We start from the raw sequence: 17,051 nt of genomic DNA, 5'->3' as shown, positions 1-17,051 counted from the left end.
CGATCTCCTGACTGTATGGCCAGCATGCTAACCAAACGATACATAATATGTGTATATAATAATAAGATGTAATAATAATATAACATAACATAATAAAATAAATAAAAATAACTACATATAATTCATTTCATGTAAATGGCCATACATTATTTTCATAATTGGTTCCATAGTAGTACAGTGATTGTGTTTATGTCAACGGCTGTTTACAGATTATGTTTATGTTTGCAGCTGTTCCTCTAACCCAGGGGTCTCAAACACGTGGCCCACGGGCCAAATGTGTCCCGCAGGACACTAGTTAGAGGCCCCCGCCTTGATATGAAAGTTTAATGTTAGTGTGGCCCGCGCAAGTTTGATATGGATGCTGTATGGTATCATGTACACAGAAAAAATTATTCCGTTTGATTAATGTTCATGTTAAAGGTTAAATAACTGTTAATAGTTATCCTCCCTATCCGTGTGGAAGTGGTAAGTTTTTGGCTATTTAACTTTAAAGGAAATAACTTGAAGGCTACCATTTAGGTCGCTAGCTCTCTAGTTTGCGAGTTAGCATGTGTCTCAAGACCCTGCAGTTGCGCAATATGTTGTAAATAAAAAAGGTATAAATGTGACTATAGTTGTGTTTTGTCATGTCTACAGGGCTCTAATAATGCTTTGTTAATTTTAATCTGAAAAAAAAATAATTTGTCTACCCACCAACTATATGTGGTTTCTTAAGTTTTTATTATTTGCCGTTTTATTATTATTATTATATTTATTTATTACTGATTGATTGATTTTCTTTATTCTTGATTTGTTTATTTATTTTCATCTTATTTTGTGCAGAAAAATAAAAATTAAGCTATTTGAGAACAGTGGAATGTTTTATCAGAGCTTTTATTGTAGAAAATCAGAACCAAAGCACTGAAAAATTTTGTATATTTTTCTGTTTTTAATAAATGCGTTTTTTTTTTTGGAAAACCTGATGTGGCCCAGCCTTGCCCAGACCCTAGCTCCAGTGGCCCCCAGGTAAATTGAGTTTGAGACCCCTGCTGTAACCGGAACTGTTGGATGAAAATGAATTCCTTTGAATATATAATTGAATGTAATTGTTTTTGTATCATACAGCCAGTCATCATTTAGTGTTTTTGTGTTATCTGTCAGTATTACATAACTGGAACAAATTCATCATGTTGAAAAGGAAGCAATTGTGCTAATTGGGAACATTTCACCACACGTGGTTACCTTTGTTCATGCATATTTCATAGGGAGACAGTTGAATATTAACAGCACTCTGACACCTATTAACTCCCTCGTCACAGTGCACATTAAAGGAAAGGGCCCCATGTTTTGTTGCCACGTCAAGCTCACATTTCGAGCAGCTCTGGTATTCGAGCCTCACATACATACAGTGACTCCCCATAGAGCTCAGGCCACTATGGATGTGTTGCAGGTTGTGTTGTACAACACACAGCTATCCGTCAGCAAGTTATCCTTGTGACGTTAAAAAAAAAAAAAAAAGCTACTTGCTATTCTGAGCACATCTTAATGTCCTTCAACTTCAGGGAAGTGGGGAAAAAAGTGCGTGATTGTGAATGAATGTGTGCTCTGCAAAGTTCCAACCGGGAAGTGGAAAGATCCCCACTGTGACCGGCCTCTCTGCAGCTGGAGATGAATGAAGCTAAGTTTCTTACTCATGACAACTGTCCTGAGGTCATGCTTACGTTACAGTCCAAATTATTCATCCCTCGTTGTAAATTGTATTGATTTGCAACAAGTCTGATCTTACAAACAATCCTTGTGTTTTTATTGACCATCTATTGTATGTTTTGCTGCAATTTATTTAGCTTTTGTGGCCACTTATGAATGACTTAATAGCTATGCTTACATAAAAACAAGATTGAGTCCTTGACCTTTCCTTTGCATCAACTACATTTTATTGTTTCTTGCAGATTGTACCTTTTTAAAGACTTGTGAATATTCACCTTGGGTCTCCCACTGAAAGTCATAAACAATATCATTAGCTGGGGAAGTGTTGACCAATGGCAGGGGTGTCCAAAGTGCGACCAGGTGACCATTTGCAGCCCGTGGCATCTTCTTTGTTGAAATAGTGCTCATTCATTCATTTTCTAACGCTTTTCCTCACGAGGGTCGCGGGGGGTGCTGGAGCCTATCCCAGCTGTCTTTGGGCAAGAGGCGGGGTACACCCTGGACTGGTCGCCAGCCAATCACGGGGCACATATAGACAAACAACCATTCACACTCACATTCATACCTATGGACAATTTGGAGTCGCCAATTAACCTAGCATGTTTTTGGAATGTGGGAAGAAACCGGAGTACCCGGAGAAAACCCACGGGGAGAACATGCAAACTCCACACAGAGATGGCCGAGGGTGGAATTGAACCCTGGTCTCCTAGCTGTGAGGTCTGCGCGCTAACCACTCGACCGACATGCCGCCCTGAAATAGTGTTAAACCATAAATAATACTAATAATTAACAAGAACACAAACAGGCAAGAGGAGAGACCGCACCTCGCCCGGATGTGGGATACCTGGAGCTCGGCCCGGGAGAGGGGCTCGCAGGTGAGCTCCTGGTGGTTAGGCCCTCACTCGTGGGAACCCACTCACGGACCGAGCCGAAGAAGCCACACAGGATCTCCCCATCATAGACCCACCAACTGAGGGGGCAAGCATAAGGGTCCGGTGCATTGCGTTTTGGGTGGCGGTCGAGGGCGGGCGCTTGGGCGACGTGGTCAAATTTGGTTCTTGGGACATGGAATGTCCCTTCTTTGGTGGGGAAGGAGTCTGACTAGATATAGTCGGCCTCGACCCACAGTTTGGGTTCTGGAACCAAACTCCTTAAGAGGAGCTGGACCTTGTTCTACTCTGGAGTTGCTGCAGGGGAGAGGTGGCGAGCTGTTGTGGGCTTATTAATACCCCCCCGGCTTGGTGCCTCTGTGTTGGAGCCATTCCTGGTGAACGAGAGGGTCATTGGGGAAAGGGTCCTGACTGTCATTTGTGGGTACGCGCCAAACGGCAGTTCAGAGTCCCCAGATGTCTTGGAGTCCATCGGGGATATGCTGGAGAGCACCCCATCTGGTGACGCCGTCGTTCTACTGGGAGACTTCAACACCCATGTGGGCAATGACAGTGTAAACGGCCTCCTCGATCTGAACCCGTGTGGTGTGATGTTATTGGACTTCTGCGCAAACCACAGTTCATCCATAACTAACACCATGTTCGAACATAGGGATGTCCATAAGTGCATTTGGCACCAGGACACCCTAGGCCGCAGTTCTATGATCGACTTTGTAATCATCAGCCCTGTGCTCGCAAGTTCTGGATATATGGGTGAAGACAGAGCTGTCAACTGATCACCACCTGGTGATGAGTTGGATTAGATGGCGGGGGAGGATGCCGGACAGATCTGAGAGACCCAAATGTGTAGTGAGGGTGTGCTGGGAACGTCTGGCAGAGTCTCCTGTTTATCAAATCTTCAACTTATTGAATCTTAGCCTGCCGGGATATTGAGTCCGGATGGGCCATTCAGGTGGGTATAGTCCCCACTGAGGGACAAATAAAGGCATATCTGACTGATGCGATACATGTGCAAATTACACCTAATGCTTTTGGTAAATGTTAAAATGTAGTGTATTTCTAATCAATATTAATATTTAGTTTAAACTCTGAAGTATATTGAGGTAGTGGTGTGATACTTATAGGTTATCACATGGTTTGTCTGGTATCAGGCCAGTATCAGACATGGTTTGTCTGGTATCGTGCCAGTATCACTGATACTGACACTTGGGGGCATGATACTGGGCGTGATACCAGACAAACCATGTGATGATCTTATTATCACATACTATTTAATCATGAGTTTATTATCACGTACTATTTAATCAAAAGACCATTTCGTTTCCAGAAAATTTTCAGTTTATTACATGTATTATATCTAAACAGTGTAAACACAATAATTGCAAAAATATTTCAACAATAATATTTTAGCAACAGTCTTATCTTATCAATGTCTGACAATTAAAATTCCATTAATCAAGTTTGGGTTTTTTGGTGACTGGAGAAGCACTAGGAATATTTATAGTATGTGTTCACGCTCGTGCACTGTTCTCTGATTGGTTGTTTCACGGGCACGATACCAGAGCAGCGCGCTCTGAGTGGACAGCTATGGGGGCTGATACTGGACATGGTTAAAGTCTATATTTTATCAGTATCACTGCCCTGTGCTTTGACACAGTATCATTTTGGGCTTTTCCTGTATCATTCATGGGCGGTTTCTAGGGTACAGGGCCAATTAATACTGTAGTATGTGATAAAATATAGTCAAGGTAATATACAGCAACAGAAAGAGCAGGGTAAAATCTATGATCTAATATTGGAAAATGGGATTGTCAACAATAAATTAAGAAAAAAAGTGAAATACTACAACCATTACAGCAATTATTTAAAGCATGAAAATCTGTTTTTGGATGTATGGACATCTCAGTATCAATCCACACATCACTACCACCAACTGTGGAATAAACAGTATTGTGTGTTCATAGTGTTTTGTTTTGGAAGAATGACAAGCTGTGATCAAAACAAGCAGCCGTTTAGGAATTGCTGTCCCTTTCAGTAATTACGTATTTTTACATCAACCACAAATTGGCTGGGAGAAAGTTGCCACAACGCTGTTCCAGTGAAGCCAAGTTATTTTGCTCCAAACTAAAGTAGGTTAAGCAGATTTGGTGGTCACAACATATGACGCAGATGCCCGTCCCCAAGCAGTTCTAATAATCCAGCCTGCAAACAAGCTGTCACTTTCACTCATTTCTCCAGCCAATGTAAGAACACTTACAGGAATGTCGGGAAAGAATTTGCAAATTCAACTCGTTGGTTCGGTCGGTCGGTGGCCAGCCGAGCCACAACCTGACTGACCAAGCAAAGCAGGAATGTTTAGCACCAACAATCTCGACTCCACATATCAAAACACACTAACTGTATAGTTCTAACGACAAACCGAAGGAGACTAATAGCCACCATCAAACTGCTGGTTTTATTAAACACTTCCTTGTCGGGATTGTGGGCTCTCAGGTTAGTGATTAGGCTCCTCTGATCCTCACCTGATAAAATACAACATTGCAATCCAATCACACACATTTCATTGCTGACCACGCCCCTTTTAGCTCACTTTTGGCTTATAAAATACAAGATAAACCGCTCACCTCTTGAGCAAAAGCTGTCAGAGGTCATCTGCTTTGTTTACACTCAGCTTACAAAGATTTCAATGTAAAGGAATTGACCATTTAAAGCAACATAATGTGGCAATTTCAATATTGCATAACATCCATCCATGCACTTTCTAGACCACGGACTTTGACTCTCAAAAACACAAAACTAATTTTTATAGTTTTTTAATTATTTCTGCAGCAAGACACCACTTGGAATGTTTTGTCATTAGTTATTTCTTGAATCTTTATCAAAATCTTTTGGGTTACATTATTGGAGTGAGAAATTATTGAATTCAAAAAATAAGTCAAAGCAAAACTGGTGGTGGTTGATCTCGCTGTTACATTGTGTCTTTGGGGACAGTCACGTCAAGAATCACTTGACGTTAACATTTGTGGCTTTCTGGAACAGATTAATTGGATTTATATCATTTCTTATGGAGAAAATTGATTCAGTTAGTGACTGTTTTGGTTAGAGTCACAGATTCTGCAACAAATTAATGACTCCAACCTAGGTTGATATTTGAAAGACAAGCTAGGAAACATGTCTTCCAAATATCACCAGTTGTATAATCAGACAAATGGTATAGACTTATGGACAATTGTTTGCGATATACTGTAAGTCTTGCCAAATGTTGTTTGGTGCTTGATAGCCATGTTTTTCAACTAATCTTGTTCAAATTTCACATATGAGTATTTCTCAGTCCCTGACAAATGCATACCAAATTTTGCATTCAATCGTCCGATGGACGGACTCATGGTACAACACAAAGACGGTGTCCGTGTTGGTCTTGCTGCCTCATTGTGTCTTTGTCAACAATCACTTCAATGAGGGTAAAAGTAAACTTAAATGTTCCATTCCTTATTTATATGCATTTTTAATTTTTTTTTGCACATACAACTATAACTAGAAAACTAAAACATGTTTTTTCTGGAATGGATTAGTTTAAAAAAATGTGAAAATTTATTTGGTTAGCATCTGATTCGGTTAGCAAATTTTCACAATTATCACAGCAGAACCTAAACTAATTGTAAGTTTTAATAGTAACTATTAATCATCACTGAATATCTACTTTTTTCAGTTTTTCAATCTAGTTACTACCATTTACATTCCACAACACTCTACTATGTGGTAGCATACATGAAAAAATACATACAATCATTTTAAAGATTATTTGATATGAAATATTATAATGGAATATCATTTGTGGAAAAATTATGGACAAAGACATGATGCAACAAGAACTGCAAATCAACTGCAGTCAATTTGTATTGCGCAATAGCAATTAATTCCACTTCACAACTATAGGGGGAGCCCTGGTGTATCTCTATCTATGAACGGTTAAACATAGGTGAATGGTGGTTAGTACTGAACTTCCTACGTAGTACACAACACACTAGATATATCTGTGTTTTCCTAATTGTATCCTGGGTCTTTCAAATCGGAATCGACTTCAATTTTGGGTGATAACTCAAGATTTCCACGAAAGCGTTTTTTTCTAAAGCAATAAAGCTCAGGCCTACACACACACATTAACAGCTGAAGTTTCTAATGTGTCATTTCCCCCCTCACCCAGTCATTCAAACAATTTGATATCCTATTAGAATCAAAAATACTTACCAAAGAGAGCAGTGATCATGAAGTAGGTGTAGTGTCAGGTCCAATGCACAGCATGTTAACATATTAGCACAACTCCCCCAACTATCCTTTTTTCTTCTTCTCCACTGGAGTATTCCTTGTTCGTGTGTCCCTTCTGATGCAGCAGAGGCTCTGGAGTGTGTGCTTAAGTGTGTGTGTGTGTGTGTGTGTGTGAGCCCCCCTCCAGCAGCAGCAGCAGACTGCTTCGACCAGTCGTGGGAGTAGCTCTCCTTCCCTGGCCGAGCCTGCAAATGCACCACAAAGGACCTTTGCCAGTTTCTTAGCTGTATGCAGTATTGATGGAGTTGCTGAGGGGATGCTAACACAGCATGAATTCTCACCGTTCCCTCCTCCCCGCACCTCCCTCCCCTCCCAAACACACACACACACACACACAAGCACAGTCGCTGCTTGCTTTTCAGTGCAGGTCTTTTCAGCCTCGCCTTCAGATGGTAAAGACTTGAGTTGCCAGTTAATCCTGATTAAAGATCCCTTTACTGCACTGGCTGCCCCAACTGCATGTTCTCCAGGTTTTCATAGTGTTTGCAAGCTTTGGCTGGATATTGTTACACTTGCACAAGACTTGTACTGAATGTGTACTCCTGTATGAACCACAAGCAAACAGAACAACTGCAAGTCTGCGCGTTTGCATGTTCTTTTTGTGTTTGTGTGGGTTTTAAAACCTTCTACAACTCTGTGATGGCCTCTGCCATCTATGGTGTGGTCTGCCGGGGGAGCAGCATCACAGCACCTGATAGGAAGAGGCTGGACAAGCTGATTAAGAAGACCAGCTCTGTCCCAGGATGTCCTCTGGAACAGGTGGAGGAGGTGACTCCTACCTCCTCCAACACAGTCTCACCGCAAAAAGCTCCATTCTTGACAGGATGATACATCCAAAGTGTGCGAAGGAGAGATATTGCAGGTCTCTTCTTCCTGCAGCTGTCAGACTCTATAATAAAAACTGTGTACAATAAACTGTGCAATACTGTACATAACTTCTGATTCGTATTGCCCTGATTTGGCAGTTTTGCTTTGTACTATACTCTTGTGTACTCTTAACGTGTGTAAACCTGATATTTCAGTGGGCATACAGTACCTAGAGGAGGACGGCGGTGGAGTAAATTAAACAGTCCACGAAAATACTGCAGAAAGAGGTGCAGATTCTGGAAGATCTAGAAAGCTTTCTGTGCAGCTGTCCACAGCTCAGTACAAAGCGGCAAAAAAGAGCATTGCTGGATTGTGTAATGCTTTGTGAGTAATGCTGTGGAAAGCAAGTCAAGTATACTTCATGTGTCGCGCCGCCCACTGGTAAAATGTGGGCAGTGACAACAACAGGCTGTTGGAGAAGGAGTGCAAGTATCTCTCATCTAGGAACGAGTAAATTTTGAACATCTTTATTTACAAATACCCTTGCGTTCAGTTCAACGTTCTTAGAAAAATTAATGTGTTCACAACACCGATCAGTAACGTGAGGGCGGATCGATCCATTCATTTTCTAACGCTTTTTCATCACGAGGGTCGCGTGAGTGCTGGAGCCTATCCCAGCTGTCTTTGGGCAAGAGGCGGGGTACACCGTGGACTGGTCACCAGCCAATCACAGGGCACATATAGACAAACAACCATTCACACTCACATTCATACCTATGGACAATTTGGAGTCACCAATTAACCTAGCATGTTTTTGGAATGTGGGAGGAAACCGGAGTACCCGGAGAAAACCCACGCTTGCACGGGGAGAACATGCAAACAGTGAACCCCAATTGAACCCTGGTCTCCTAGCTGTGAGGTCTGCACGCTAACCACTAGCCCCCCGTGCCACCCCGGATCGATCCAAATATCAGTAAAATCAATCCCTACATTGGTATCAACATTGATCAATACCAATGTTAAAGGATCAATACTTAGACTTCAGTTGGTTTCCTGTCCAACTGAATGTGAGTGTGAATGGTTGTTTGTCTATATGTGCAAGGTGATTGGCTGGTGACCAGTCCAGGGTGTACCCCGCCTCACCCAAAGTCAACTGGGATAGGCTCTGGCTCAAACGTGACCCTAAGCAAATGCTATAGAAAATGAACAAATGAATAATTAAATTGTCACTTTCATAAAACCTGTATGTATACAGGCAATATTTATGTAACATTTCTCTGTTTAAGTAACAGTTCTCACTGCTGTACAAATATAAAGAGAAAATGGAGTACTATAATATTCTATATTAAATAAAAATAACAAAGAATAAGTAAATAAAGAAACAAATATAAGATGCAATATAAATATAAGAAAACAAATAAAATGCAATTGGTACTGTCACCTACTGTCTTGTTGGTGCTGCCCACTGCTACTCATGGATGGGTTAAATTTTGGTCTACACTGTAGAAATAAATTGGTAAAATATATGGATGTATTTTGCAAATTTCCCCACTGAGGGACGAATAAAGGCATATCTTATCTTATTTGAGTAACTCTAATACCGCAATACATGTATGGTTTGGTTCTAGGGTTATTATCACTTTTCCCTGTTGCCATCACAAAAAAGACATTTCAAACAGCAAAATGCACTTAAGGAGCTCATCATTTCAGTCTCACAGCATCGCTGATGCTTTCAACTGCTTGCAACTCGTTTTTTTGGTTTTTTTTTTTTTTTTACACTTTTGAGGCATTTTTAATGTGTTCAACTCCACTTTTGTGGTGTTTGACTTTTGAGGTTCCACTGCAGTGTTTTTATATTCTGATCTGTCTCCTCTAATAAGAACCTTGAACACAAGGTCAATGACACAAGAGGATCCCGAGGGTGCATTACTCCATCATGGCAGCATGAAGATGAGCAAATATTGAGTGTCAGCTACCACAGTTAGATTGATCCTGCAAGTGTGTTTCCGCATTAAAACAACCATCAGACATACTGATGTCCTGTCAGCAAACGTTAGCAAGTCGCCGCATGACATATTGTGAATTCTAATCATCACCATTGTGCATTAACAACCCTGGGTGCATGGCCTGGGCATGGCCCGCCCCTTGAGGAAATTCAATACAGAAACACTGCAGCAGTGGAATGCAACACGCGTTCACATTTTAATACCAGAGACACTCCAAACTACACTAAGTTAGAGTTTATTACATCTGCATGTGCAAGCATTATTAATGCTCATGTAAATCAATAAGTGGAGATTAATGGTGCTCGATATAGACGCTTCAACTCACCGCATGATGTCTGATATAAAAATGAAATACACATGATTAAAATGGTGTCAGTCACTTTAACATCAACCGGCTCGGAAATACGACATTTTAAGATGATACATAAATTTAACTGACTTAAAAATTCATACAAACAAGGGAGGGGAAAGAAAATAAAAGGAAAAAACAATTATAAAACCTCAGTCTTGCGGTAGTGTTGTGTCCTGTGTGTAGCATGAGAGCTGTTGGTCACAGTGTGTGTGTGCATGTCAGCCATGCACACAGCAACAAAGAATAGAGTCCCTCCAATGATCAGTGTCAACCCTCCAAACCATCCTGAAAACATGGCCTCTCCATACTCCCAGCGCGGCATCACATCAGGAAAACCAGCATCCCAGAATTCCACCACAGTGGTGTAAGCCACAATGGACACAGGAGCCAGTGTAGTGATCCCGGACACCCAGGACAGCACCCCGCCCAAGATCAGGAGCCGTCTCCTCTTTCCAGGTTGGTCCGAACACATGTGGACTCCGTTCAGTCCTGGCAGAGACACCAGCAGTGCCAAACCACCAATGCATACTGACACTAACATGAGCACCCTGGCGATCTGCAGATCCACAGGTAGTCCCAGCAAGGAGTCATAGGCCTTACACTGAACCCCAACCTCCTCAGTGTACAGGCACATGTGCCACAGTCCAGAGTACCAGTTTTCAACCTCATTCAGGTCTGAATTCATCGTCTTCCACAGTGGGAGGAAGGTTGTGATCAAGGAGGTGACAAGACCCCCGAAGGTGACAAAGACTGCCGTCCTTTGCATGGTTTTAGTCGTAAGGAGAACCATCTCTTCCTCCAAGCCCTGCTCCACTGTGGCGATATCCACAAAAGTCACAGAGTCCAACCCACTGACTGACGTTACACCACCTTTGAGGCTCCTTCATTTAAAAAAAAAAAAGCAACTGAGAGACAGACAATCCGAGTGCGTTTCATGACAACACAACTACTTTTTTGTTTGAGCATCCAATACGAATACAATGAACTCTTTTATTAAGTGAAACCCTATCGGACTGATGGCATCCATGGGCCCATCTAGCCTGGCTTAGAATGGTTTCTTTCTGGGAAGCCATGTGGAACTCAGGCCAGCTCTTGGAGTATGTATTTCTAATTAAAATGTGTGATTTGACTAGTGGAGGTAATGACAAGTTGCTTAGTGGTTGTTAAGACATTTATCCTGAAACTAATAATAAGTTATGGCATTTAGATGTGACAAGTGTACAACAGTGATACTTGAAAATTGGATTCAAAATTATGTAGAAATATATAGGGTATGGGACCATATTTGGTAACTTTAGCTTGAGGCAAACCTCATCAAAATCAGTAGAACATTGTGATTTCTGTCAATCAACTAAAAAAAAAAATATTTAAATAACACATAAAAAAGCCATACATAAAATAGTGAAAGCAGTAATTATAGATATTTTTTAAAGTTACTTAAATAATGTCTTCAAATAGACTACAATAATTGATGAATTTGCAAGTACAGTGATGTATGTTTCAATGAGTGGCCAGTTAAACCTTTTTTTTTTTTTTGAATTTTTAAAAATAATTTTATCCTTTCAAGCACTATTTTGTGGAAAACTGACCCTGATAATTTGTTGAGGTCGACCTTTGACCTTCTGCATTGCCAGGTAACAAAATTATGAGAGGTTTGCCCCATTTGATTGATCCATTCATTCTATTTCTACCACTTATCCTCACGAGGGTTGCGGGCGTGCTGGAGCCTACCCCAGCTGTCTTTGGGCGAGAAGCGGGGTACACCGTGGACTGGTCGCCAGCCGGGCAGGGCTGGGCTGGACAGGGCATATATAGACAAACAACCATTCACACTCACATTCATACCTATGGACAATTTGGAGTCACCAATTAACCTAGCATGTTTTTGGAATGTGGGAGGGAACCGGAGTAAGGAAACTGTAATCTGAATAAATCACTAGTACTATGAAGATACCAATTTGATTTTAAATGAGCAGTTTTATTAGGGATTTAAATACACTGCAACCTGCATGAGTAACTAACTATTAACAGATGTCATTTAATATACATTGCTGTATTGTCATATAAACATTGGTAAAGTATGTAAATTTTGGTTAACATGGCACATGTGGATAGCGATTAAGAGAGAATAAATATAAGCATTGTATGTTCTAGGTTTCCTGTAATTATGTTGATCCAGGAGCGAGTAATGCTAGTTATGTAGTTTGATAGTGAAAGCAGGAAAACATGGTAGGAAGAACATTGAGGGGAAAAACTCTGGCAAAAGGGAGCAAAACAAAGAGGTTTAACGTGTCTGTGCACACAACTGAAACAGTGATATGCAGAATGAGAATCAAAACACTATATCAAATGAATGACGCATTAGTACGACTGAAACATGCAAGGTGCAAATTCACATACAAAAAGGGAGGAATGGAATAGAGATATTGTAAACAGTTTATGGAAGGACAGGGAGAAATGGGAAAAAAAAGTGCAGCTCTTGCCATCACCCTAAATGTCGGAGCCCATCTCGGCACACTGCTTGTCTGATATGTGTGTAGCTAGAGACTCTATGATGTCCAACAGCAGCAACTGGCTGAGGGATCGCAGGTTTGGGAGCTTGGATACCTTTGGAAGGGGAGGAGGAGAGCAAAAATTAAAAAAGGGGGGAGAGGAGGAAAAAACCCAAGTCAAACAAGAGTCAAATAAAGCTGTACTGGATTTGCTCATGCTGAAAAATATGAAGCAAGCATAACAAAAATATCAGTGACAAAGGGCTCTTGAGAAAATAAACTCTAATAATAAGAGAGGCCTTTTGAGCCTCGTGGTTATGCCAGGAGGTGCTTGTTCAGCCGGCTGCCCTGTAAACACTCTCCTCTCTACAGAGGAGAGGTAGTGCGCTCCACTAGCAGGCCAATAGTGTCAAGTCTCCTGCAAAGATGACGTGACTACAAGGTTAGCTCAGCTGCAGCGAGTGGGCAGCAAACCCCCAGGGCGCTGAACATGAGCCCACCCACCTTGATGAACTGGTGGACAATAATGTGGAGGCAGTGCTTCTTCATGTCCAGGGCCTGCGTCTTATCGGCTGCCTCCAGGATCTGTAACGTAGGACAGTTGTGACGTAAACATGGGAGTAGACGAGTCTTATGACAGTGTTGACCAATCTGGTCGCTGCATGCTCTGAGGACTCCTCCCCCCCGATACATAAATACCTGTAAGACATTCTCCACAGTGACATTCATCTCCAGGTTCTGCTTGCAGTAAGCCTGTAGCCTGTTATTTGAAAAGCCGTAATAATATGGTGCAGCAAACAGATAACTGTTTGGAAAAAGGGTCAAGGAAAAGACAAACAGGATTTTAAGTGCAATGTTTAACTTTTGATCCTTTCATTTTTATGTCATAGTTATCTTTAAAATGTTGATCATTGTAGCATCTACTGTACATCCCTAAGAAATTGAGCACCATCATTTACTCCACAGTACACTCAACATGACAGAGTACTATGATTTATTTAATAGTTTGTATACAAGAAGTATAGTGTTGATAAAGCACTTGTATTGCATCCCATTATATGGCACAAGTGTACATAACTCAGAGGACATTTAGTGGATTATACAGTTCCTCCAAAGACCACTGGATGGCACTGCAGTCAATTTATGGGTCCTATGTTATAGAAAAACTAATGTAGATTTTAACTGTATAACTGGCTTCATCTGCATCCTCTATGTTTTTATACGATTAACACACGAACTACTGTGGAGGCCTTCTTCTAAACTCAACTACCTATCTTGACAAGAAAGTGAAAGGATCAAAAGTGAATGAAGTGTTTAAGTTTGACAAGGATACAGCGAATCCTCCGGAGGCATGTTGACATCTCCGTAGTATATGTAGCGCAGCATAGATTCAAACGCCTGCTTACTTGGAACCATCTCACCAATGGAGATATTTACCTGGCCATCCTCTGGCATGAAGGAGCGGAACATCGCCTCAAAGTAACTGAGGGGTCACAGAATAAAGTTAACAGTTGCAATAGCAAAAAGTAACAATACTAAAGTGACTTTATGGCTATATTAATTCTACTCATTTTGATCTCTAAAGGATGCAGCCAATGAGATTGGATGTCTGAGTGAGCTGAAATTAGGTGGTGTTCAGTGTCTTGCTCAAGGGCGCATCAACAGTAATCGGGAAGCAGACAACGCTCTCCAACAACTATTTGGAATTTCCATTTGTCTGCAGTGGGATTTGAAACATAACCCACCCAAGACTGGGCTACATCTCCCTCACAAAAAGCACACAATAGCTCCCCCTGTTGAGGTCAGTACCTTGAACGAGCTGCCAGTATGGCCTTATGAGCAGGTCGTGGATGTCCATCTAACAGGAGAATTATGTCACAGAACTCCAAGCCACCTCCCTCCAGGTAGGCCTTCATGTCCTGCACCAGCGAGGTGCCAATGTCCACAGGCTGGTCCGAGTACAACCTGGGAGGAGGCTGTTGCTTTCGTCGGACAATCTCCACAATTAGCGGCGTGGACAGATGTTCGAACTCCCTCGTCATGATCACCTGATTGAAGTGTGACTCCTTCACTACAAAGTTAAGACAATGTTCCTGAAAGAACACAGAAAGGGACAACATCTTCCTCTGCTTTTGAACACAACACATGCCCCTCATCTGAGATGAGCATCACCACCAATAAAAATTACCTTTAGCTGGTCAAGTTGGAGCTTATTGGCGTTTTCACAAACACTGAGAACGTTTTGCAGGTCGACGGAAGCCTCAATGTACTGCACACACAACTGCTCCAAGCGGGAGAGCTTAAAACTAAGCGCGAGTTTGTAAACATCCATGATTAGCAGAACATCCTGAACATGACCTGAGCACAGACAGAAGATACAACGCCAGGACAACTTGTTGATTGTCAATATTATATCTAGAGTACGACAGTTACCTCTGCGTGGGTACTGGATTTTGTCTGTATAGAGGAACTGCATTAAGACTTCAAAAGGCTGGGCTTCTGCTTCCCTGATGGACACCTCCAGTAGTGGCTGCCTGCTTGATGGTCTGGGGCCTCCTGGGATATGGCTTCCTCCTCCTGTGGCCCCTTCATCACTCTCCTCACTGCTCTCCTGCTTAGGCCTCTGAGACACATTTCGAGTGAGCCAACCAGGAGAGGTCCAGCATGAATCGTGAATTTAAATACAGTGCAACCACGATTAGTGTACGCCCCAGTTAGTAAATTTACGCCAAAATTGTGCCTCAGTTTGCAATGGAGTTTTTTTTTAACATGATATATTTTATGAACAAATTCATATATTTTAGTAAACTCTAAATTTTGCACTGCAATGTTTGACCGTGGCGTTTGTATTGTGAAGGTGTACTGTAGTACGAGGAGAGACTGAAGCCCAAGCAACTCAATAGCTAGGCCAAGCCCTTTCATGAAAGGTCAGCCAAAACCATGGTGTCATGTGACTGACTCCTTGCTTCTGACCTGTTTCTGTCTTTCCCGAGCCTGCAGGATTTTCTTGCGCAGCCACTGGCATCTTGCAGTCACAATAGCAATATGTCCCAAAACTCTCTCCTCCCGCTGTTAAACATAAAAAATAAAAAAATAAGTTCAACAAAAAAAATCTGTAAACTACTGCATTACTAATGTAGAGTTAAACTCACCTCTCCCAGGATAAACTCCACATCACAGAACTGACGGTTCTCCCACAGTTTGCCATAATCTTCATGGAGAGTACACTTTGGATAGCATGAAAACTGCAAGAAAATAGTTAAAAAGAAAATGATTAACGATGACAATAGTTTTATCCAGGGATTGGCAACTTGCGTCTATGGAGCCACATGCGAAGCCTCTTTGTTGTGGCTCCCTTCCCAAAAACCCGAGTGAGGAAAATACGCATTTTTGAAAATACTTAAAAATATCAATGAATCCATCACGACTGAGTCCTGACAGGATTTTGTTGTGTTTGCCTGCCTGCATTCATTGAGACATGATATAGACATATTTTCCTCTCTGTCGTAAGCTAATCACTGAAATCAATTCACTGTGCTGCACATTTCTTGAGGCGCCAGGTTGTGACGTTTTATCAACATATGATCACAACCTTACTGGCTGGCTATCCAGTACACATGCATACTGCTAAGTGTTGTATACTGTTGTTGTTACCGATCAAAATATTCAAATTTCAAAGATGATGTTTTAAGCTATGTTTTGTGGCTACAGACTATTTTTCATTAATAGACGAGGAGACACAATGACTCCTTGGATAGCAAAAGTTGCGAACCCCTGGTCTAATCAATTTATGAAATATAATGTCAACAATGCCAACCTGGAATCTGTACATCTCTCCGCTGCGAACATTGTTGTCCACAGTCCCTCCAAAAATGTACATGGCATCTTGAATGACAGCAGCTGCATGGAAGAGCCTCCCACTGGGCATCTGAGGAAAGAGGGGAAACTCAAAATATACTGTATAAATGAATGTACTTTGCATGTGACTGGTGGAGCCAGCATTGTGTGAGTGTGGAGAGGATGCAGAGACGGTGTGCACATTGGAGATGTTGCCAAAAACAGCTGTTGACATATTAGTCAGAATATAGATTTAAAAAGTGCATCAGACTGAGAGACTCTGTCTGGACCCCGAGCAGCCGGACATTCATACAGTTACAACTACATATATACATATCATTCTTTATAACTTCAAAGATTCTGCTTGGCAACCCTTAGCCTTTCATACCTCACTGTCCAGACTGGGATGGATCACCTCCCAGGTCTGAGAGTCCACATCGTAGCAATGCAGCTCGTTGGGTAGGGTGTTATCAGCAGCACCTCCAAATACATACAGATGTCGGTCGAATGCAACCATTGTGTGTCCGTAACGCCGCTGGGGAGGTGGTGGAGAGCCTCGCAGTAAATGTTCAGTGGGGATGCGGGTCCACCTGCAAGGAATGAGGATCTAGTGTTAGCAGCTCTCATAAGTTGCAAGTCACTTTCAGCAGAATAG

The 17,051-nt window shown here is 41.7% G+C and overlaps 2 protein-coding genes across 5 annotated transcripts in view; both read right to left on the bottom strand.

The window, feature by feature from the left end:
* The window catches only part of lztr1 (leucine zipper like post translational regulator 1), a 32,411-nt gene that overhangs the window by 13,204 nt on the left and 2,156 nt on the right, over positions 1-17,051 (bottom strand). For 2 of the 3 annotated variants that reach the window (XM_058070727.1, XM_058070726.1), the window contains exon 1: positions 6,825-7,173. Coding sequence is in view for 1 of the 3 variants with exons in the window: in XM_058070725.1 (XP_057926708.1) it covers positions 12,558-12,674; positions 13,064-13,144; positions 13,259-13,364; positions 13,893-14,042; positions 14,369-14,652; positions 14,748-14,917; positions 14,993-15,182; positions 15,533-15,628; positions 15,712-15,804; positions 16,377-16,487; positions 16,785-16,986 (1,600 nt within the window). In the remaining 2 variants the exon portion in view is untranslated. Of the gene's footprint in view, positions 1-6,824; positions 7,174-12,556; positions 12,675-13,063; positions 13,145-13,258; positions 13,365-13,892; positions 14,043-14,368; positions 14,653-14,747; positions 14,918-14,992; positions 15,183-15,532; positions 15,629-15,711; positions 15,805-16,376; positions 16,488-16,784; positions 16,987-17,051 lie in introns of those variants that run through there. The other variant, XM_058070725.1, reaches the window with a different exon arrangement.
* cldn26 (claudin 26) lies at positions 8,566-12,664 on the bottom strand. 2 transcript variants are annotated; one of them, XM_058070730.1, is made up of 2 exons: positions 11,772-12,550; positions 8,566-10,948 (listed from the first exon to the last, which is right to left on the bottom strand). In XM_058070730.1, exon 2 carries the CDS (start codon positions 10,855-10,857, stop codon positions 10,207-10,209), a length of 651 nt encoding a protein of 216 aa, XP_057926713.1. In that variant the 5' UTR covers positions 10,858-10,948; positions 11,772-12,550; the 3' UTR covers positions 8,566-10,206. The 2 variants fall into 2 exon arrangements, with proteins under 2 accessions (XP_057926713.1, XP_057926712.1); XM_058070729.1 differs by lacking the exon at positions 11,772-12,550 and adding an exon at positions 12,557-12,664 and having other exon boundaries at positions 8,567-10,948.

Source organism: Doryrhamphus excisus, chromosome 4 (assembly GCF_030265055.1).
Source record: "Doryrhamphus excisus isolate RoL2022-K1 chromosome 4, RoL_Dexc_1.0, whole genome shotgun sequence".
Lineage (NCBI taxonomy): Eukaryota > Metazoa > Chordata > Actinopteri > Syngnathiformes > Syngnathidae > Doryrhamphus > Doryrhamphus excisus.
The sequence above is the reverse complement of the archived record's forward strand: the minus strand, read 5'-3'. Positions and strand labels throughout refer to the sequence as shown.

Excerpts from the sequence above, each read along its gene's own strand:
- cldn26 (XM_058070729.1), bottom strand. The coding sequence starts at position 10,857 with ATGGTTCTCCTTACGACTAAAACCATGCAAAGGACGGCAGTCTTTGTC.